Source organism: Branchiostoma belcheri, unplaced genomic scaffold (genome assembly GCF_001625305.1).
Source record: "Branchiostoma belcheri isolate BF01 breed outbred unplaced genomic scaffold, Haploidv18h27 scaffold157, whole genome shotgun sequence".
NCBI classification, from domain to species: Eukaryota; Metazoa; Chordata; class Leptocardii; order Amphioxiformes; family Branchiostomatidae; genus Branchiostoma; species Branchiostoma belcheri.
This window is the reverse complement of record NW_017803013.1, coordinates 519,782-542,122: the sequence shown is the minus strand read 5'-3', so window position 1 is coordinate 542,122 and position 22,341 is coordinate 519,782. Positions and strand designations below refer to the sequence as shown.

The 22,341-nt window shown below is 40.6% G+C and overlaps 2 protein-coding genes across 7 annotated transcripts in view; one reads left to right on the top strand and one right to left on the bottom strand.

The window, feature by feature from the left end:
* LOC109465748 (poly [ADP-ribose] polymerase 1-like) overlaps positions 1-10,518 on the top strand; it is a 20,805-nt gene extending 10,287 nt beyond the window's left edge. For 4 of the 5 annotated variants that reach the window (XM_019763171.1, XM_019763169.1, XM_019763167.1 and 1 more), the window contains 21 exons: positions 1,759-1,840; positions 2,015-2,131; positions 2,567-2,772; positions 3,022-3,117; positions 3,309-3,460; positions 3,763-3,908; positions 4,123-4,195; positions 4,553-4,615; positions 4,865-4,997; positions 5,258-5,379; positions 5,687-5,760; positions 5,938-6,066; positions 6,294-6,377; positions 6,714-6,836; positions 7,001-7,129; positions 7,254-7,352; positions 7,515-7,667; positions 8,094-8,221; positions 8,471-8,532; positions 8,962-9,079; positions 9,534-10,518. In XM_019763171.1, the coding sequence (XP_019618730.1) occupies positions 1,759-1,840; positions 2,015-2,131; positions 2,567-2,772; positions 3,022-3,117; positions 3,309-3,460; positions 3,763-3,908; positions 4,123-4,195; positions 4,553-4,615; positions 4,865-4,997; positions 5,258-5,379; positions 5,687-5,760; positions 5,938-6,066; positions 6,294-6,377; positions 6,714-6,836; positions 7,001-7,129; positions 7,254-7,352; positions 7,515-7,667; positions 8,094-8,221; positions 8,471-8,532; positions 8,962-9,079; positions 9,534-9,612 (2,368 nt within the window). In that variant the 3' untranslated portion in view covers positions 9,613-10,518. Of the gene's footprint in view, positions 1-975; positions 1,116-1,317; positions 1,524-1,758; positions 1,841-2,014; positions 2,132-2,566; positions 2,773-3,021; positions 3,118-3,308; positions 3,461-3,762; positions 3,909-4,122; positions 4,196-4,552; positions 4,616-4,864; positions 4,998-5,257; positions 5,380-5,686; positions 5,761-5,937; positions 6,067-6,293; positions 6,378-6,713; positions 6,837-7,000; positions 7,130-7,253; positions 7,353-7,514; positions 7,668-8,093; positions 8,222-8,470; positions 8,533-8,961; positions 9,080-9,533 lie in introns of those variants that run through there. The other variant, XM_019763172.1, reaches the window with a different exon arrangement.
* A 1,187-nt stretch (positions 10,519-11,705) lies between these two features.
* Positions 11,706-21,691, bottom strand: LOC109465761 (mucin-2-like). Of its 2 annotated transcripts, none has more exons than XM_019763197.1 (16): positions 21,574-21,691; positions 18,004-19,668; positions 17,764-17,882; positions 17,278-17,596; positions 16,912-17,031; positions 16,371-16,493; positions 16,012-16,124; positions 15,545-15,752; positions 14,884-15,024; positions 14,465-14,534; positions 14,301-14,341; positions 13,945-14,060; positions 13,450-13,748; positions 13,121-13,214; positions 12,396-12,487; positions 11,706-12,093 (listed from the first exon to the last, which is right to left on the bottom strand). In XM_019763197.1, the coding sequence occupies exons 2-15, from the start codon at positions 19,634-19,636 to the stop codon at positions 12,416-12,418; spliced, it is 3,468 nt and encodes a 1,155-aa protein (XP_019618756.1). In that variant the 5' UTR covers positions 19,637-19,668; positions 21,574-21,691; the 3' UTR covers positions 11,706-12,093; positions 12,396-12,415. The 2 variants fall into 2 exon arrangements, with proteins under 2 accessions (XP_019618756.1, XP_019618757.1); XM_019763198.1 differs by having other exon boundaries at positions 18,004-19,665; positions 21,574-21,690.
* Between the last annotated feature and the right edge of the window lie 650 nt (positions 21,692-22,341).

Below are 22,341 nucleotides of genomic sequence, written 5' to 3'. Positions count from 1 at the left end.
CCGCAGACGAGCTTACAGCGAAACCCGGCGTCTTCGCCCTAGGATTGGAGCGTAATGGAATCCATGACGCCCTCGAGAAAGTTCTACAGACACTATAGCCTTTAAACAGTAACGTTTAATCGTATTTTTTGCCGCAAAAGTTGACTCGCAATTTTCGAAAAACTTGTGACGCCATTTTTTTCACTCGGCGCTTGGTTCCCGAATTTTCGATTCGTCTTAGTCGTAGCACGCTATTAACGCTTTTACATTTTGTAGTACAAATGACGCTTAACATTTGATTGTATTTCTACCTAGATTTCTACCTCGAAATTAAGCAGATTTATGCCGCATTTCTCATAGTTTGTAACTCGTTTCTGAAGTTGGCCGCCGGGCCGCCATTTTGTTTGTTGTTGTCTGCACGCTTGGGCGACGCTGAATTTTGTAACTCGTCTCATTTTTTTTCGATATTGTCCCGTACTAGCACAAAATGAACGGCTATCGTTTCTGTAAATTTATGAAGAAACTTCTAAATCGAAGTATACGCTAAATATTTATAAATACCCAAGTGTAGATAAGCTGGGAAATTTCAAAGCGTCACTGCGTCACATGTGTTTGTGCATGTTCACAAGATTTTTTTTACCGTGGTTTGCTTAGCACTGCATACTTGTTAAAAACATGAACTACTTTATGTTTAATAAATATTTTATTTCTGGAAGCACATCAGTGTTTTGCTTGTTCCTATGTGAAGCACTAGTACTGTGCCTTGTGTGCATGTTGTAGTCAAGAAATGAAGCGTGATTGCGATCGTACCGTAACGAGCTTGGGGCAAGAGGGAGGGGGGCTGAAGTGGTAAAAAAAGTTGCGATCATGAAAATTTAGCGGTGGAATAGTGACCGCTAAAACCGCTATAATTAAGTGACCGTTATCAAATCAAGAATTACAGTATCTGACTTGTCTTTAGGCTGTTAATAACTTTTGTTTGTTGTGATTAGAAAACCATTGGAGGAGAAGGGTCATCAGCAGGGGCTGATGCAGGAGGAGATGAGGTAGATGCACCAGGAGTCCAGGTGTTCAGTGTGGAGTATGCCAAGTCTAACAGAAGTGCCTGCAGGGGGTGCTCTGAAAAGATAGACAAGGTAAGGGGCTTCATAGAAGTAGAGGAAATCCAGTCTCTGATGGAGGGTAGAGCAAAGTGAAGGATGCTTTCAAATTTAGTTTTAGTATTGTATCCAAAGTAAAGTAAATAAGTACATGTAGTATTGAAGGACTAATTCCATATTTCACCTCAAAGTTGCTGATACATGTTGTATATGTATCTACCTAACTGTGCTTTCTCAGGGCCTGGTCAGGATCTCCAAGAAGGTTGATGAGGGAGACCAGTGGGGGCCCAAGGACCTGTGGCACCATGTGGACTGTTTTGTGGAAAAAAGGGAGGAGTTGGGCTTTACCACAGACATGGCTCCCTCTGTCATCCAGGGCTACAAGAAACTCAGCAAGGATGACCAAGACATACTGGTCAAGAAACTGGGATCAGGAACTACAGGGTAAGAAAAAAAACGGACAGTGTGGCAAAGAAATAGAATTTGCCATGCCTTAAGTTGTGGTAAAGGTAGTGTTGACCATTTGTCAGGTGTGAAATAGAGTAAAGACTATGTCCATGACATCATATGATGGCAAATGACCTCAAGGTACAACTTCATGCTTAAATACTTTCACCTGTTACTGTTGATGTAATGTACATGTATGTACTAATGACTAATTTTGTGCTATTGTTATTAGTAAGCGGAAGGCTAAAGGTAGTAATGGAGCAGCTGCCAAAAAAGTCAAAGCAGAGGAAACAGAGGAAGAAAAGAAACTGAAGGTAGTCTCAGATGTTGTTTTTGCTACAGCTCTTTGACGGTCGATGTATTTGTGTATATATGACAATATGCAATGCTTATTCAAAGTGATACTGTTTACCTTACACTGTATTGCCTTAGTATGCCTGTAGGTTGAAATTATTGACTGTACTTTGCACTGGTACTGTGTTATTTAGGAGCAGAGTAAGCTGGTGTGGAAGATCCGTGATGAGCTGTCCAAGTCTATGGAAAACAGCGACCTGAAAGAGCTGCTGTTAGCTAACGATCAAGACATTCCTAGTGGGGAGAGTGCTGTGAGTTAAACATGGTCTTTTTCTGTAGAATTTGTTGTAACACGGCATGTTTTCTCAAGTAGGAGTTTGTTTTTCAAATGTGGTATGGAGCTAGTAGTGAAAAGCACTTGCTATTCAAAGATATATTTGAAACTTTATTGCATGTTCATTCCCCTGGGGGATAAATGCATGGATGTACAAAGAACAATGTACTAGAGCGTACTACAACAGTAGTAATAGAGAAAGGCTAACATTAGGTCTAAGGTATACAATGCTAAAAATAAAAAAAAAAGAAATATATATATAAGTGGTATATTATGCAACTTGATTCCTCTTGAATGTTTTCATTTTGAATACTGGTTAAAATGTATGAATGTATCAAACTTGTAAATACCATGTTAGAAGCAAAACCAAGTTTTGTTGTGTAGCTAAGGTGTTTTCCTTTGTGCCTGCTAGCTACTGGACAGGCTGAGTGATGGCATGGCATTTGGAGCCCTGCAGCGCTGTCCCGAGTGCAAACATGGGCAGCTGTTCTACAGAAGTGACGGGTACCACTGTTCAGGCAACCTTACTGAGTGGACCAAGTGTATCTACACTACACGGGAACCCAAGAGGAAGAAATGGATTATCCCTGATGATCTCAAGGAGGAGGTTCCCTTTCTGTATGTAGAATCTCCTGTTTTGTGTTGTCCATGATCTTGGCATTTGTGAAGTTTCATCAGAAATCAATCTGTTCTTTTTAGACCTGACCTGACTTTTTTCTGAAGTTAGCTGGTCAGAAAGTAAGCTACATCTCCCGAACAAGGCTATCATTATCAATAGCATTTCCCAATTTTAACATTGTAAGTATATTTTCATACCTATGAGATGCCAAGATAACTGAATTTTCTCTACGAAAACACCCTTTTCAGGAAGAAGTTCAAGTCCAAGGTTGCTGCTCGTGTGTTCTCAGCTGCTCACGTTGCTGCTGCATCTGAATCCACAGATAGCTTCAGTTCTTCCTCCAGGTATTTAAACACTGCTACTGGTATGTGGACAGCTACATGTTTGTAGGATTTGTATTCAAAAGACCTGTAACATGTACAGACAATTCTACTGTCTCAAGTCATATGTTGGTTGGTTATGGTTGCTTTAATCAAGACCATGAACTTATATGATTCTAGTTTAACTAGAAAACATTAATTTTTCCAATTTCCAGAGCTGATGAAAAGAAGCCTTTGCACCATGTCAAGGTTGTTTTGGGTAAAACAACAAAGTCCAAGGCAGAGATGACCAAGGCGATAGAGAAACTAGGAGGGACTGTAGCGAGCAAGGTGGACAGTACTGTAGCCTGTGTCATCAGCTCCAAAGGTAAGAAGATTGGTAAAGAATGTTATCTTATTGCCAGAGTTAGGTTTAAAAAACTCGCAGCCATCTTGTTTTTAAAAATTGCATACAATTTATGTTGCCAATCTATTGAAAGTTGGATTGAAAAATGAATTTTATAGATCCAGTTTGGCATAGACTTGGGCATAAATTGTCGTATTTCCTGCACACACACATTAACAATGGTAGAAACATTAGTCTATTTGTAATAATTCCTGCATAAGTAATGATGTCAGGTAAGAGTAGCCATGAAAACAACCCATTTGTTTGTTTTGCCTGTTTTGCAGAGGATGTGCAAAAGATGAGTAAGAAGATTAAGGATGCCAAAGCTGCTGATGTCCATGTTGTCTCTGAGGACTTTGTAACAGATGTGGAGAAGGGAGGGGCTGCCTTACTCATCATGCAGAAGAGTATTGCATCCTGGGGGTCTGATGTTAGTAACTTCCTCTCTACAGTGTTTGCACAATGTGCTTTATGAAGATAAATGGACATGTATGAAGTGTTGTCATAAATTCAGAATTTCCTAACATATTTGTTTAATGCATATTTTTCAGACATACTCTTTGACTATTGCCTTTTTTGTTTACCTTTTTACTCTCCAATCAACAAACTGAGAGTGATAGTTACCATAGATGTTTTACTCTTAGCCCCACTCCAGAATTGCCACAGTCGAAGAGAAACCATCAAAGAGTAAGAGCAAGAGTAAATATGAGGAAATGGGTGAGAGTTGTACATTTTCACATGTTAAGTAGACTATTTGTCTAATATTTATCTCTATTTGTCTATTGATATAAAAACAAAATGTTCAAAATTGCCAATTAAAACGTTTTGTGGAAGTGTTGTAGAATGATAGATAAGAGGACTGTTAGGGGTATGGGTGAAGTAGAAATTGTTGTAGCAATTAGGAGAAAACTGTAGTAGAACAGAAAAAACAAATTTGCAAACACTGTAACTTATAGTACATTTTACACAAACCATCTATTTTATTCCACATAAGACCATCCTTCTACAACAACACATATAGTAACAGTAACTTAGTAGGTAGCTGTTTGATTTGGTACAATGTTGTTCATGTAGAGTCTGGCACCAAGAAACTGAAGATGATGGTGAAGGGTGGGGCAGCTGTAGACCCTGACTCAGGTACGTGGGATTCTATTCTGGCCAGTTTTCATCTTACAAACAGAAAATTGTTGTTAGATTGTTATTGCAATGTTTTTCCTGTATATGTACATGTATGTGTAAATTAATTTATATGTTAATGCAATTATTTATGTCATACCAGCCTCTGACCCTCCTATTTGTCCTCTAGTTTTTCATTATAACTTAATTTGTAGAATACATGTAGTTTCTGGTGCAATGTTATTGTAAATAGTTCTTGTCATGTTTCAGGAATTGAACATTCTGCTCATGTTCTTGAGGACAAGGGAAAGGTATACAATGCTGTTCTTGGTCTAGTAGACTTGGTAAGAGGTACAAACTCTTACTACAAGCTACAAGTCTTGGAGGCTGACAAAGGCAATAGGTATGTGTCATATTAACAACAGATACTGTGTTAATGATACCCTTGATGTTGCTAAACCATATTTATGAAATACAATGCATGTATTTTCCCATGTAATTTTAACAGATGTTTGCATAGGTCTGAGAACTCAAACTGTCTGTTTCATGCCTTGTAAGAGATTACAAGTGTGAAATTAGGCATAATATATAGCCTATGGATACAGAAGTTACTATCACTCCTAGTACATTTGTACTAAAGGATTTGTCTATGTGTTACTGCAGGTGGTACGTGTTCCGGGCATGGGGACGGGTAGGCACCACTGTGGGTGGGAACAAGCTGGAGACCTTCCACTCCAGACAGGGGGCCCTGGAGCAGTTCCTCAACCTCTATGAGGAGAAAACAGGTCAATCTCTTTTGTTCTTATTCACAACTTACTCAATCTGCAGTCACTAATGTTTGTCGTTAAAACACTACAAAGAAACAAGTACACTGCAACTGTACCCAGTGCAAGTCAGAACAAACTTACTACTTCTTCAGGTTCTTTTGATTGATGCCTTTTTCCAATTAAACAGTATGCTAATGGTTAAGTCATACTGCTTGAAACATTAAAAAATGGCCTTTCCTCTCAGTAATACCATATACATGATATCAGAGAAAAGAGAACTATTGGTTATTATCATGTACTGACAAGTTTAATGTTCTACCAACAGGAAACGAATTTGGGACCAAGAACTTTGTGAAGTACCCAAAACGATTTTACCCATTAGACATTGACTATGGACAGGTATGTGTTTTTTTGGTTCCCAAATTTTGCAGCAATTTTTTAAACATCAAATAATCAGGGTGTTTATTTCCTACCAAGCTATTAAGATATTGCATTATAAATGTTTTATGCTTTCTAGTACCAGTCAATTGATGCCTCATACATCATTCACAATCCAAGTCCATCTTGTACCTGTAGGAGGAAGAGGATCTGCAGAAGCTGAAGATCAAACCAGGCTCCAAGTCTACTCTGGCTCGTGAGGTTCAGGAAATCATACAGATGATCTTTGACATTGAGAGCATGAAGAAGGCCATGGTGGAGTTTGAGGTGCTCTGATTTTTGTTAGCAACAACCATTTAAAAATGTTTGGCTAGAATAACTACATGGTATAGGTAAACAGAAATTCATGTCATATCTAGCTTTATGGAATTCCAAAATCAATCTTCTATTAGTATCTAAGATCAGTACATTGTCTACAGTGTTTGGACAAGATCTAAGGATGCCAATGTTGGATGTAATGAAATTATGCTCACATGTTAATGCCTCTGTTTTAGATCGACCTGAAGAAGATGCCATTAGGCAAGCTGTCACGGAAACAGATTGAGAGTGCCTATAGCGTGCTGACAGAACTGAATGGGGTAGGTGGGCACCTTTTCCTGTGTCAGAATGGCTATGTACAGCACTAGTCATCTCCACCTGATGTCAGTGTGTTGTCAATCCAAATTACAGCAAGGAACAACTTTTTCTAATATTAAACCTGGTAGCAATGAAATTCCTTTCTCTTTTAATCTCAATTTAAGATTATGTTTTAACATACTCTATGTTCTGTTTGTAGATAGGTCTGCACATATTAGTAGATTTATAATATATTCAGGACTCGATGCATTATATAATGCTTAGTCAATATGTTTGATCTGTCACTGTATGATTTCTTTTCATAAGTGAATGAATGAGTTTATCTGTCTATCTTGTAGATCCTGACCGGTGAGAGGAGTGCCACGAGAATCCTTGATGCCTCCAACCGATTCTACACTCTCATTCCACATGACTTTGGCATGAAGAAACCCCCCATGTTGGATAATGAGGAAGTCATCAAGGTGTGTATGTCCAGAAAAATGCCAAACATACAGTTTCTCCATTGCTAGATATCTGTTCCGTTCGTACTCATCAAAACTAGAAACCATTGTTTGTGCATATTTCATATGTCAGCATACATTGGTTGATATTGAAAGCCCCAAGCTGACCAGGACTTCTTGTTCAGGCCAAAACTACCATGCTGGACAACCTGCTGGAGATAGAAGTGGCCTACAACCTACTGAAGAGTGGAGACGATGGGGAGGGCAAGGACCCCATCGATGCTCACTATGAGAAACTCAAGTGCAAGATGGAGGTGTGATTCTCAAGCCTTTATACTGAATGATGTATTTTGTGTATCAAATACTACAATAGTTGGAGATGTATGAACTAAAATCATCTTGTAAGATAATTTTATGTGCCTTGCTTGTGTGTTTCAGGTTGTAGAGAAGGCCTCAGATGAGTTTGCCATGGTACAGGAGTACGTGAAGAACACTCATGCCAAAACGCACAGCCATTACACCCTGGAAGTAGAAGAGGCAAGAAATCTATTTTGTGCAATTATACTAAATCGTATGAACTTATGTACTGAGAAAGCAAATTCCACTTTAGTAAAGGTACTATTTGAGTGTGAGCTCAATTTTCAGTTGTCAATGAACTTCAGATAGTCACCACATGTATTGTTTCTTATTGCTCTATAGTTGTTCAAGATTGCCAGGGAGGGAGAGGCATCCCGATACAGGCCCTTCCAGCAGCTCCACAACAGACAGCTCCTCTGGCACGGGTCACGAGTCACCAACTATGCTGGCATCCTTTCTCAGGGGCTCAGGATTGCACCCCCAGAGGCCCCCGTGGTATGTAGTCACTTGTGTTCAGTTATTTCCTTCCTATAATCAACAGTGTTGGATTTCTCACTAATTATGCAGCATTTATTAACCTTGTAGAAGTGATTAGTTTTCTTGTCAGACAAGTTCTTTTGTTGTGGTGGGTTTGAAAGTACAGAAGTATGAATACTGTTGTACCTAGTATTGTTAGATAATAGTAGATAGTAACAGTAGAAAGTGTGCAGTTTGTGGGATTCTATATGACATCATTGACTCTTCAGATATACTTAGAATTTCATTGCAAGGTGTTCAAACAAGAGTGTGCAATCTTGAATTATGCAACCACTGCAAACTTAATTGAGAGTTGTTTTACCAGAATGTACAAAAAATTGTTCTTTCATTTGGTTAACTAGTTACACTGGAAGTGCTAACCACCATTTCTTTACCACCCGACAGACTGGCTACATGTTTGGGAAGGGCCTGTACTTTGCCGACATGGTGTCCAAGAGTGCTAACTACTGTGCTACGTCCACGGCAAGTCCCACAGGACTGCTGCTGCTCTGTGAGGTGGCGCTGGGAAACATGTAAGGACACTCAGTTACAACCAGCAGTATGTCTTCTGCAGTTTTGTGTTGCTGCTGTCACATGTAGGTCTGGTTACAGTTCCATGGGAAGGTAGAATATCTCACTGAGAGGAAGGTGCCCATTCACTGTGCACACCACACAGACACACACACATACTTACCCAAAAATATGTGATCTCACCAGACAATTTTGCCTTGACTTTGCAACAACATATTGTAAACTACTGCTGCATTATTTCCCCCATACAGGTATGAGAGAAAACATGCAGAGTATGTCTCCAAACTTCCCAAAGGCATGCACAGCACCAAAGGTTGGTCACTTACACTTCATTGGAACAAGTTTAGTGGAGCCACTGGTTAGGCAAGAGAGCAAGATAGTAGACCTATGTGGTGTTTTCAATATAAACAAAGCTACAGTATGATACTGTTAGGTTCCATGATGAGAAATACAAACTGCCCATCCTCTCTCACTCTCTCTCCCATAGTAGTCATAGGTTTATCTTCTTCCAGGATGGAAATACTTGTGTAGAGGTGTCACTAATACGGAACCCCTTGAATCAGTGCTTGTCATTACTGAAATATGCTCACAATCACACTCTTGCTTCTCATTTTCAGCTAGTGAAGTGTGTAAGATTAAGGATTGGCATGGTCTCTTACTGAACAGTGTACCTGTCCACAAACCATTAGTCATGACTGTTTGACATGATCAGTTTTGTGAATCTTGTTTGTTTTACTTGTAGGACTGGGAGCTACTGGCCCAGACCCTGGGGCTACAAAGACACTGCCCAATGGTACTCAGGTTCCCATTGGTCATGGTGTTCCCAGTGGTGTATCTGGATCCAGTCTGCTGTACAATGAGTATCCTTTTCATCATGGTCTTAATTTATGTTGGAGCTCATGTCAAAGGTTGTCCAGAAAACAGTTTAAGCAGCCTTCTGGTGGCTGAAAAGTTGAATTTCTTGGGACTTGTGTATTGATATGCAAAAGTCATCCAAAAGCCCTATTAAGGATAATTGCTCTTTGTTGGATTTCACTGTATTGAGCACCCACACTAATATTCAAATTTTATATAGTATTCTGCAAATTTAGATTTACTTTGATTTTTTTCTGTGAAAATTAGAACACCACCATACTGATATTAGGTGGGAAAATTCTAACCTACTTTGCACTGGACATATCTGTTATGATAACCCGGGCCCCAGACATGATTTGATTTTTCAGCATCATGCCTTGCACTAACTCTGTTAGGTTGATATCATTGTCTCCATTGCAGCTGTGCTGAAGTCAGGTAAAAGCCTTAACAGTATGTCAGGTATATTGTGTACGACGTGGCCCAGGTGGAAATGAAGTACCTGATCAGGATGAAGTTCAACTATAAGAGTCTCTGGTGAAGAGTGTGTTTTCTCTGAGAACAGGAGGAATATTGTACCACCATGGCTTGGTTTAGTCACAAAGGGGTTTGAAATCATTGTGGAAGCCATTGTTAAGCTAATGCTGACGTTTACTAAAACTATCTCATTGCTACTTATCATAACAGTTAGCAACTAATGATCATGTACAAGCCGGATGCTTGTAATTTGACTGACCATACTATTGTCAACTTTAAGGCTGAGAATCATGCTTATGGAAGTGTTACCGCTGCTATGTAAACTCTAAGGAGCAAGTTTTCATCAACCTTTAATTCACTAAATAAAAAAGATCCTGTTTTGGAAGGCAACTGTTCAAACTATACCAGTAGCTTAGTCATGACTCATGACTTAAAGAGGATAGATGGTAAGACAAAGTGAAGTATTTTTTTCTTGCCTTTTATTATTTTCAAAACATTGAAGGCACTCTTGGGACAAGCCTTGAAGGAAGGAGATGTCAGCATGGATCTTAGAAGGCTCTGGTTCAGTTCCTTGACACCAATACGACTTGGCTTGAAAGTGGAAATGCTCTGAGTATGTTTCAAAACTTAAGTTCCCCGTAGTTGTAGTAGAACATTTCTGTTGTTGTCAGTACTTGTGTTTACTAGTATTTTGTTTATTAGCTTTATCCTAACATTTTTATATTTCCTGAGATGAAGATGAGATAATCTATATCACAGACTGAAAAGCAGATGAGCAGTAAGTACCAAAGTTGTATTTACTTACAAACTGTACCATTAGAGATGTACGGTAGTAAGATTTACTAAATTGCAGAGCAGCAATATGATGTGTAGTTCATCTTAAGTGAAAAGATGGTTGACCTTTACTGGCATAAAGCACACCTTAACCTCTCAGAAAGGACGGTAGTCAATAAAAATGTCTACCCCCAAACTCTTCAATTGTCTGTCTTTATTATGGCATACGTGGACAATTTAATATCATAGGTATGTAATGTCTACTTATAAAAGGATACAATATACATGTAGTTAGTAGCAGAAAGCAGTTTCCCTATGGGGTCTTGAAACATTACAATACTGTCTGGTATACTTGTATTAATAAGTGCTGCTAGTGATAAGAAAAAAGTCTCTTATCCATTTACAACAGTTTTGTCCCCAAGACTAGGGGCTAATGTATGTAGACCAGTGAAAGGAGATAGTGGCAGGTAATGGAATGCCATCACATTCAGGGTTGCAAGTTAACACTTCATGCCCAAGTAATGTACAAGTGCCACAGATACCTTAACAATAGTCCATTTATTGACACCAGTCACACCCTGATCATAATTTCCCACTAATTCTATCTTAATCCTCAACTAATTCGGCAGGGGTTAGCATAATCATGAATAATCAACTCTACATTTACTTAGAAAAGGATACAATATACATTTAGCCTTGATATCAATACATTTGGCCTTATTAATGCCTCAAAGGCATAACACACAGCTGGTGTGTTACGCCGAAAGGCGGTTATACCGGCTATACAGATACAGATACAGAAAGGCACATTTTAGTCATTATCAATTATATTCATCTCAAGTCATATTCTCAAACATTAAGATGATTTTAATTCAGCTTAATTTACTAAAATCTTTCCAACTGAGAACGCAAATGTCTTACGATGATTGACATTTATGAATATTGCAAAATGATATTACATTCAGCAACTGTTGCACAAAGGGCTTATTTTGTTGCAAAACATAGTAAAGTAGTAGATTCTGCTGCTGCAATCATTTGTAGAGCAAAATAAATGGTTCTCATAGTTTTTATATTCATCATCTACATGAAACCACATTTACATTTGCATGAAAGTTCATCTGAGTTGGTAAATTACATTATGAAAAACTTAAACTGTTCTCCAACTCAAAATTTGACTCACCAGAAATTTTCGACTGAATCACTCAGTCTTCCTCAGCTATCTGACCCAAATGCTGTGGACACGTGATTTTTCCCGCATGTGACGTCAGCAAAGGGTCAAAGGTTGTCTGAAGTCGATATCGCCCCCCGTCCCGGTTGAGCGATGGTGTGCTGACGTCACACGTGTCCACAGCATTTGGGTCAGATAGCTGAGGAAGACAGTGATTCAGTCGAAAATTTCTGGTGAGTCTAATTTGGAGTTGGAGAACAGTTTAAGTTTTTAATAATCACATTTACATTTCCTGAGTCCAGTATAAAAGTTAACACATCATGAGGTAGAAGGTTGATAAAGAATTCACCTTTATCATCAACTGTGTCATTTAGAATTGCTACAATGTAAAAAGCTGTAAACCAGTCATTTCAAGACGTAATGCAAGTGGTAAACATGCATTACTTTCTATCCTAGTAAAAATTAATCAGCATCTTTTCAGTAAAATTAGTTGGTGCTTAAATAGCAAATCTGTACTTCAAATATGAAATCTGTACAGTTACTACCCATAGTGCCACACAGCATCCTTGTGTCCTAGTATTACTGCATGTGACAGCTTGTGCCCTGTAGAGAGTGGAATAACATTGATAGTTGTAATGTTAGATTTGTCATCAACATTTAGTATCAATGTCCTGCCTTATGTCTTTCGACAACTTACTGCCCATCAATCCATATGTTAGAAAACATCAAGGCAACGTGGGTTGGGAATGGACCTGAGACCATGTAGTATTTCTTGACACTGACTACTCTTGGAAGAAAACACATCCCATCAAAATACATGTAGATGGTTCCCGGATGAGGTTGTGATTATCAACAATATAGCCTAGGAGACCCCCCAATTATGTTAGAATGTCAGAGCATCATACCTCCTCGGTGAATTGTGTGTTCACTTGAATGACAAGGTGGCCGTCTGGATCTTTCCATTCTTGCTTGACTTAACTGTAGCAGCTCTGTCTTGCTTCATGTGTGGAATAGATGATCATAATGGTTAAAAACTGCTCGGTCTTAAATTTGCTAAAACTAGCTATCTCTGATTTATAGAAAATTGTATATTCTTCATCTATATACATCATGGATAAATGAGGAACAGTGGAGAAGTGTAACACTTCCGATTCTTGACTACTCAGCAATCATAATGAACTTTGGTGCTTTATGGTACCTAAAATGCTTTACACTGACTAAATGGGCATTGAACAAATATACTTCAGAATTTAATTATCACCAACCAAGACAAAGGACAGAGACACGCAGTTTGGCCGACAAAGAGAAGCGGAACCAGAGACCGGGCTGGGCGAATGTGAGCGGGGAGCCGGCTAGCCCGGGTCCACGTGGAGTTGGTGAGTTCGCCTGGTAGTGCTAATTAACAAAAATGACTGCCAGACATTTTTCCACAATGAGCAAGTAGACAAAGCAACACTGTCACAAAGGACAACTTCAGTTTTTGTAGTGTAGGCAGAGATGTATGGATTTTATATTTTTTGAAAGATTGACATGTTTGTGTAAAGAATGAAGCAAGCCTGCAAATAACACATACATGTAACAGAACTTTCTTATCTCGACACCACCAATTGAAAGGGAGATGAAGACTTACCCTGATAAAGGGGCTGTATGCAGAGTATGAAGCAGGCTGGGCAAAGAAGTCCCTGGCACTCTTCATGGTCTCAGGAGGTAGGGCATAGGTTGGGCTGCAATACAGGGTGTAGTGTCGTGATCGCATGAGTAGGAGAGAAAAAGAGCAACATTGACAACACTGATGAAGGAAAGATTCTGAATTGAAGTACTCTGTAGTGCTGGAGAAGTTGGGTTTTTAGTTAGTCTTGTTTACTGTGACATTTGCATTTTTGTTCTCTTACAGGTTGCTCAGCCTCACATTTTCTTCTAATAGCATGACAGTACGGTCTTAACATGTTCTTTACTTACTTGACTGCATCATCAAACGAGTATCCCTGGTCAGGTGGTACCTCGTAAATAGCAGCAGGCTTGTCATGGATGCCTAAGCCAAATCCACCATCGTACGTGGGTACATCTCCCTTGTACCTGGGTCCTGTGAGGGTGTACCTCGGTAGGGTGACGGGTTGGCGTGCCATGGCAGATTCCCCCAGCTCAAATGCCTTGTTGGTGTACTCAAAATTCTCATCATAAATAGGGTTGAACCTTGGCACACCTTCGTGCATTAGGGTTTTCTTGGCTGGCACCTTTGTTGGTTGCACCCATAACTCCTGTGAAAGAAAGTTTTTAAAATGTTAACAGTTGCCTCATATGGAAAAACTCTGAAATAAGAAATGTGTATGTAGTTTTCCATGTTTGGTTACATATTTAACTCCAAAGATTAAATTTGAACGGAACATCACAAAAACTTAAGGAATCAACCAATGAAGCTGTATCTAATTGACTAACTCCTGTATGGTGACTTACTTCAGACTTCTTCTTCTTGTTTGACTGATAGGCAGAGCACATGCATGCCAGTAGCACCACTGAAGCGAGCACTCCAACCAAGATTCCCAGACCCAGGGTCAGATTGTATCGTGAACCTGGAAACAGGGAAGACTTGATGAGCAGGTGAACCTTTTAATCAATATCTACAGTCAAGGTAAAACTTATACACCCTTGGTAGGATTTTTCCTAATATTGTCCACCTTTTCTGTTCAGATACATCCCATTGATAGAGAGGAGTTTCTTACATGATGTTTCACTGTAAAGCTGTAAACATCTACTGTGTAGTGTCGTCACAGCCAAGCCAAGTTAGAACATAAATCTGACGTGTCTCTTACCATCATCCTCACAACGTGCTCCACTGTAACCACTCGGACATCTGCAAAACAATTGGCAAATATTCTCAGTCTATTTCAATAAACCGAAAAAATCTTCAGCAGTTTTTAAGAAAGAAAAAGTCTCTACAACAAAATGGCCTCCAGAATCCTAGATGGATACTTACGTGCATGCCAGTCCTCCTGCCACAGGTTTGCACGTTCCTCTGTTTTTACAGTAGTCTGCTGGACACTCAGCTGTATGGATAATGAAAACCAATTAAAAAATCATTCCATAAAATCTTGAATTCAAGCTCTAGATGCAACATGCTTTATCATGCTTTATAGCTTTATATTTAAAGCCAAAGTATCTTTGAAGAACAGCCATTTTGATCACATTCACTTTGCGTTAACTGTCATCATGGAAGATGAAAATTGAATTACATGTATTTCTTCAAGGTGTGGCAATTTTTTGTTTAATATATATTATGTAGAATGTAATCTATTGAGAATATTCTTTGCAGCTGAAGGTATGGAGTAAACTTAAGTGATTCAGGCTAGGTGACTTCAATGTGTAGGTTTCAATACAGTGGTTTAAGAAATGCACCTCCACAAGTCCTTCCTGGGTTGGAAGGCTGCCTGTCTTGAAAACCTTGGTGGCATGTACAAGTGAAAGACCCGGGGGTGTTGGTGCAGTTAGCGTACTGTGAGCAGTCGTTGGTCGTTGTTGAGGCACACTCATCCAAATCTGTAGGGGAAGATGATAAAGCTTTTAAAGTGTGTTGACAACTGTTTTTTTTAACCCAATACATTTGGCAGCAGACAGTTTCAAAATGTTAGAAAGCTACACTAACTTCAACTAAAGGCCTGAATTGAAAGATTAACAACCAGGTGTTTCAAAGGAATACAAAGAATATGTAAACTTTTATGGTACAGAAGTGAGAGAGGGAGAGAAAGAGAGAGAGAGAGAGAGAGACTGGTTTATTTGTACCATACAGGTACATACAAAAGCCTGTAAGCAGCCATACTTGGCTCAATTGAAAAAGCTTTAAAACACAAGATGCGCTGAGCCTCATAGTACAGCTAAGTGTTCAGGACCTTCGATAAAAGTTTGTTACAATTGATAAAAACCTATTCGTTGCATATCAAGTTTACATTAAAAATTACAGCATATTCAAAAGTACAATTACACAAAGTAAAACAGTTAATTCAAGGTTCCTTTAAGTTAAAGTACAGAAATAATCTAAAGTAGTATAGAAGTGCAGTACCTGACACCTGCACACCGCCCACAGTGAAGGGTAGGTTGGAGCTGCTGCTGATGGCGTTCTGCAGGGAGTTGCCAATACTGCTGGCTGTGGCGTTGGAAGACTTGTTGGTGTTGACCACATGATTGGCAATCACACTTCCATTGGTGAAACTTGTCACTGTGACACTCACAAACTCTGGACCAAGAGCCTTGGTGTACAGGGTTTCAAACTGGGAAGGAAGAGGATTGTAATGGGTAAACATTGTAATTTTATTTTGCAATATGTTTGAAAAATACTAGTCAGCTTGATTGTAGGTCCCTTATCTACAAGGCATTCATCAACCAGTCTGAAGACAAGTTTGATTAGCACCACCTTCCAGCTATGATGTCAAACCACCTAACCTTTTGGATCACTCAACATTTTAATGTCTAAAACCCTTCTAGCAGCCCCCTCTGTATTCACATGAAATACTAGTAAGTAATACTCACCACTGTAGTGACTTGGACCTTGAGAGTCCTGAAGCGGGTGGAGGTGGGGTCATTTAAGGAAGAGTCGAAAACCTCATTGGTGATGCGGACAGCTGCTGAGTATGCCTTGGTCTCTGTGGTAAGGAACAATGTAATCATGCAAACAAACTTTTGGGATTTATTCCAGATTGCAACACCATTACTATGCTTTACAAAGTCAAGATATAAGATTATTGAAGTACAATGTACATGCAGGATGGTCATTGATTATTTTTTATGTTGTGAGCATGCTAAGATTTTCATGTACTCATATCTGTTCTTGTCCTGTTTTGTTGTAAGAGAACAATATGACTGCTCAGCTTGACAGAGGTTTGCCTTACCCTCACATGTTCCATCATTATCTGTAAACCCTGGCTTACAGTCGCAGGAGAAGGAACCCTCTGTGTTACTACACACCCGGTCTGCTGCACAGTTGGCAGTGTTACTGGTACATTCATTGATATCTAGGAGTGTAAAAGAAAAACAAGCATTATTCAGATGGATCCCTCATGTAGATGTTTACACATTTTACCATGGGCAATTTTTACATAAACTAAAATGGAATCCCTGATTTAATATCAATGGTAGTGATTATATTTTCTCTTAGTGATTTTGAAGCCTGGTGATATTATCTTGAAAGTACATGTATTTTGATACAGAGTAATACTCTTCTTCTTCTTCAATCTTCCTCTGCTGAGGTGCAGCTTGTGAAGTTTTGTCACCAGTACAGTCTGTCATTCATTGCGGACAGAAGTTCCAATCCTCGCAGCCCAGTTTCAGACTCAATGAGACCCTTAAGTGTTGTGATTAGACAACCAATACTCAATTCATTGATATTAAGTCAACAGCACTATGTTATTAATGAATAAAACATGACCTTACCAGTACAGCTGGCACCGTTGCCTGTGTAGCCAGACTGGCAGGTGCACACCCCCACTCCTGATCCTGACTGCAGCAGACATGATGCTTTAGTGTCGCACGTTACCGAACAAGAGCCCACCACTGGAAGGTCAAATCTCAGTTAGTTGGTGGGCAATATCAGCAATATATTAAGGATGAGAAGGGACATTATGTACAAAAGGAGTATGAAATGTAATAACTTCTACAATTGTCAATTAGACTTCAAGATAATGTAGATGATCAAGGCAATGCTTAAGCAACAAGTTAATGAATAAATGAATGGCTGGCACAGTATTTACCGGGTAAGAACTTTAACCTAGTTAAATGTGATCAAACAGTACGACATACATTTTGTGCAGTCTTTTGCTCCAACCTGTCCACTTCCAAATGCCAGACATTGATGGTTGTTTGCTGCATCAGTGTCTGTGAAGTTACCGGTCACCAACATCCGAAGGCAGACATGAGTCATCTCTGCACAGTTGCTGGTAGTTAATGTGTTTAGGTTAGTCTGGGCAGTGAGAACAGTAACTCCCCCCTGAGCCACGCCCGTTGTTCCATCCGCAGCAGAAGAAATGCTAACGCTGACCTGTCCTGCTGCAGGTGTACTGGCCAGTTGAGAGGAGTTGGACAGAAAAACGACAAAGTCGAAGTTGCCTGATGGATTTGACTGTTGAGACAGAACAAAAAAAATGTGTTAAACAATCTGTGCAATCAGAAACCCTGTCTAATAATGTCAAACTAACCATGTTATATAAAATCCAGTCCAAACTAAAGTCCTGAAAGCATTTAGACATGTTTTAGCATGCAAGATCTTGTAGCCAATGGCTGTCATACCTGTACATCACTTGTTCCACTGTTGCGAAGGCTAATGGTGAATGTCATGCTCACACTGTTATTCGGGTAAAACTCTGATGGCTTGGTTTCAACAACAGTGAATGCTGTCAACTCAATATCTGGAAAACAAAAACAATTGACTCAGCAAAATATCATGTATGCAGCAACTGCAAACTGATGACATATACAGTTTTTAAAATCCTTTTAAAGAGGTATGGGACATTAGTCTGGTGCACGTACCGGTGGACACGGGTGCTGCAGGGGTGACCACAGCAGATGCAGTGACTGGAGGCGTCGCAGTTGCACTTGGCCGAATGGTTACTGCTGCAGATGCTGGCAGTGCTGCTGCTGTTGACTGAGCTGGAGTTGTTTCCACTTTACTTGATGCTGATATGATTGTTCCACTGGTAGCTGCTACAGAACTTTGCAGTGCCTGGGTTGGTGAGACCATTATTGCCACACCTGCTGTGCTGCCTGGTGCCATAGAACCCTGTAGAGCTGTGGTGGGTGCAACTGCAACACTGGGACTTATAATGGCTGCAACTGTTCCTCGTACAGCTACACTGCTTGGTGGTGGTGCAGACATGCGATGTGACTGAGTAGGAGCCACTGTTGGTAGAGGAGCCGCAACACTTGCTGGTGGTGCAGACATTTGAATTGAATGAGTAGGGGCAACTGTTGGTGGTAGAGCCACAACACTTGCTGGTGGTGCAGACATTTGAATTGACTGGGTAGGGACAACTGTTGGTGGAGGAGCCACAACACTTGCTGGTGGTGCAGACATGCGATGTGACTGAGTAGGAGCCACTGTTGGTGGAGGTACAACACTTGCTGGTGGTGCAGACATGCGATGTGACTGAGTAGGGACAACTGTGGGTGGTGGAGCCACAACGCTTGCTGGTGGTGCAGACATGCGATGTGACTGAGTAGGGACAACTGTTGGTGGTGGAGCCACAACACTTGCTGGTGGTGCAGACATGCGATGTGACTGAGTAGGGACAACTGTTGGTGGTGGAGCCACAACACTTGCTGGTGGTGCAGACATGCGATGTGACTGAGTAGGGACAACTGTGGGTGGTGGAGCCACAACACTTGCTGGTGGTACAGACATGCGATGTGACTGAGTAGGAGCCACTGTTGGTGGTGGAGCCACAACACTTGCTGGTGGTGCAGACATGCGATGTGACTGAGTAGGAGCCACTGTTGGTGGTGGAGCTACAACACTTGCTGGTGGTACAGACATGCGATGTGACTGAGTAGGGACAACTGTTGGTGGTGGAGCCACAACACTTGCTGGTGGTGCAGACATTTGAATTGACTGGGTAGGAGCCACTGTTGGTGGTGGAGCCACAACACTTGCTGGTGGTGCAGACATGCGATGTGACTGAGTAGGGACAACTGTTGGTGGAGGAGCCACAACACTTGCTGGTGGTGCAGACATTTGAATTGACTGGGTAGGTGCCACTGTTGGTGGTGGAGCCACAACACTTGCTGGTGGTGCAGACATTTGAATTGTTTGAGTAGTTGTAACTGTTATTGGTGCAGCTACACTGCTGGCTGGTGGTACGACTGGTTGTAATGACTGCGTAGCTACAACTGTTCCCGGTGCAGCTGCAGTACTCGCTAGAGCTCCGGACTGCTGTGCTGCCTGAGAGGATGCCATTACACCTGGTACTGCTGTGCTACCGGTGGGTGACACAGATACTGGCGCAACAGAACCCTGAAGTGACTGAGTAGGAACGATGGTTTCAGACAGACCTGTAGCAACAGCAGGAGACGCTTGGATGATGCCCGTCGATGATAGAGACTGGCTGTGCACTGCTGCATTCGACCACAGGATGCAACATAGTGTCATCAGGAGTGTTGCCGCCATGATCCTTTGTTATTGGGTCTGCAGAGCAACTGCTAAGAAAAAAGGAACTTAGGAGACATCACTCTATAGCTAACTAAGCTAACTATAATGTGGTACTACAACTATGACTGGGAAGGGCATTTGCTGCTCTGAGACAAAGAAATGTGCAAGTATGTATACTGAGGTTTGCCAACAAAGTGTAAACAAAAGGAATGCTTGGGTTTTTCTTTTCTCTTCGTTTACTCATCCTCCCACGCCAGGAGTGCTTCCTTACCAGTAAGGAGCACTAATCTCAAGGCGTATTTGCCGCGGGATAGCTCTGCCGTGGGAGAATGCGTTTACTGGACGACGACAGCTTTCCTTTCTAAAACTTATGGCTGAATATGATAAACAAGTATTAAGGGATCTACCTCTGATTTATGGAAATCGTATGCCAACATTTTTGGATGTCCGAAAATGACTTAAAGAACGGTTTCTAAACAACCCCCGTCAAAAAGGACGGCACCAGATGAGACATTTTACACGACAACCTATCCCAGCGTTATTTAAATTGTATGCCCTGTCTTCGCAGCCTAATGAAAGATCCGTGAACCATTTGTGTACTCGCGTTGATTTCGTTTTCGATAAAGGTGTTTTCACTACTCGTACTGACGTCAATGAAATACCTTGCAACAGACTTTATTTTCCTTGTAGTCGTTTTAAGATCCACAAAATACAACAAATTATACATATTTGTAATAATTGTCTGACCTGAAATGATCGATATCAGGAAGGGGACGCCCATGGCATATAGCGCCTGGGGCATTGGAAATGCCCATTAGGAAGTAGTACATAGAAAGCCACACCTGATGAGTATACCTATCGGTATGATTGTAGTCTGACTTCCTTGTCATAAGTTTGATGAATGGCTACGCGGAAGTAACCAACGCGAGACTCGGAAGTTTCGCAATAACATCGACAACGATCCACCCTAGCAGCGTATACTTAAGTTACTAGATAGACCTTACCACTAGCTATCTGCCGTGACATGTAGCCACACCCAAATTACCTACTGCCCCAGTCATGCCAGTAGGGCGATGCCGATAAGTCACAGGAATGTAGGCCGCAGACCCTGCCGTGCTCAACACCTGTGTCTTAACTTATGGACTAATTTTATATCCGTTGTTGATGGTAGCCTTTAACGGCAAACCATAGTCTTCAAAACAACGAAGAAGTGGTGTGAAAAGGTGTCCTGTCCAATGCCTATGCTCTTGTTCATATGGTCTCGCACATGTCCAGATATGTGGTAATCAGTTAAAAATCTATCACCATTTCATTGATCTTCACAATTATTCAACATCAGAGTTTAGAGTCTTAGTAGTACGTAAGACGCCGTGGTCGATGGTGCCGCCAATACGACTTTATACAGACTACAAGTACAAGTTAAACCTGTGAAAGTTGTCAGGGAGCGGAAACGTCCCTGGTGTACCTGGCATAGCGGAAGCCCGAGAATCGGCCTGCATTACCCAGCCTTGGTAGCAATCTGTGAGCTCTTGTTTGAAATAAGGTGTCTTAATCTTTATCGCTTTTCGTGCCTCTCGTATATTTGATGCCGTGTTTCAATTGTCGATAGGCATGTTTACTCTTCCTGTTGTTCGAGTCACGACAAGTTAGTGTCGAATAGATGTGCATGAACATTTTTCTCCCTCCTTGTATGGTACTCCGAAGCTTCTTACCATCAAATAGCTTCAAAGTTGAAGCAATGCACGGATACTGCACTTACATGGGTTACATATACCATCTTCTATACAATACAAGTTATAGCCAGCCGCTGCGGCACCTGTGCGTGTGTCACGCCCAAGGCGGTTACGCAGCTGGACAGATAAAACTGTATATCTCTGCGCGATGCAGAAAGCGTAAAAGTTATACAACGTTAGATTAAGTATATGTAAAAAAAAAAACTTATTAGAAGGGCATACCTTGAAGTTGAATCACAGATGTATAAAGTTTCGCCCAGAGAGACGTCAAAAGACCTCCTCCATTGCACACCGTCGCGCAGAGTAGTCTGGAAAGGAGTGACTGTGTTGGGTGGGGTTTCTGTTGCGAAATGCAGGAACCGGTTTGACAAGAACTGGCCCAGGTACTGCAATCTCCATAAACACCAATTACATATCCAAAAGGTACGACGGGAATTCCCCGAAGAAGTTTCAAATTACATACAGAAGCCATACTTCTGTGGTCAGCCGCTTCAACGACGAAGTTTACAATACAAGAGTTCCACAATCTCATACCTTCGCCAAATGAGGTTAACCCTTGCGGGTGACGAATTATACAATTTTAATCATTGATTTTGTAAATAAGAGCCTCATTTGCATGGACTATGTCAGTTGATCATATTCTTCATCCAATGACAGCCTTATCATACCAAAAAGGCTATTTTAGCACTTCCTCATAAATTATGCAAATGAGGTCATGATTTGAATAAATTATGTTTGTTGATGTTCACCTTCACTTAACTTCCAAATGTGGCAAGTATGAAATTCGGGGTGCAGCAGTTACAACTATGAAATTATAAGAATTTTCCATTAATTATGCAAATTAGGTCCTCATTTACATAATATATATCCTCAGATGTTTTTCTCATTCTCAAGTAGATGTCACAAGTGTTTCATAGTTCTATTATCGAACAAAAGGCAGAGTTATAGAATTTCCTCATTAAATTATGGCAAATTAGCGCCTGATTTGCA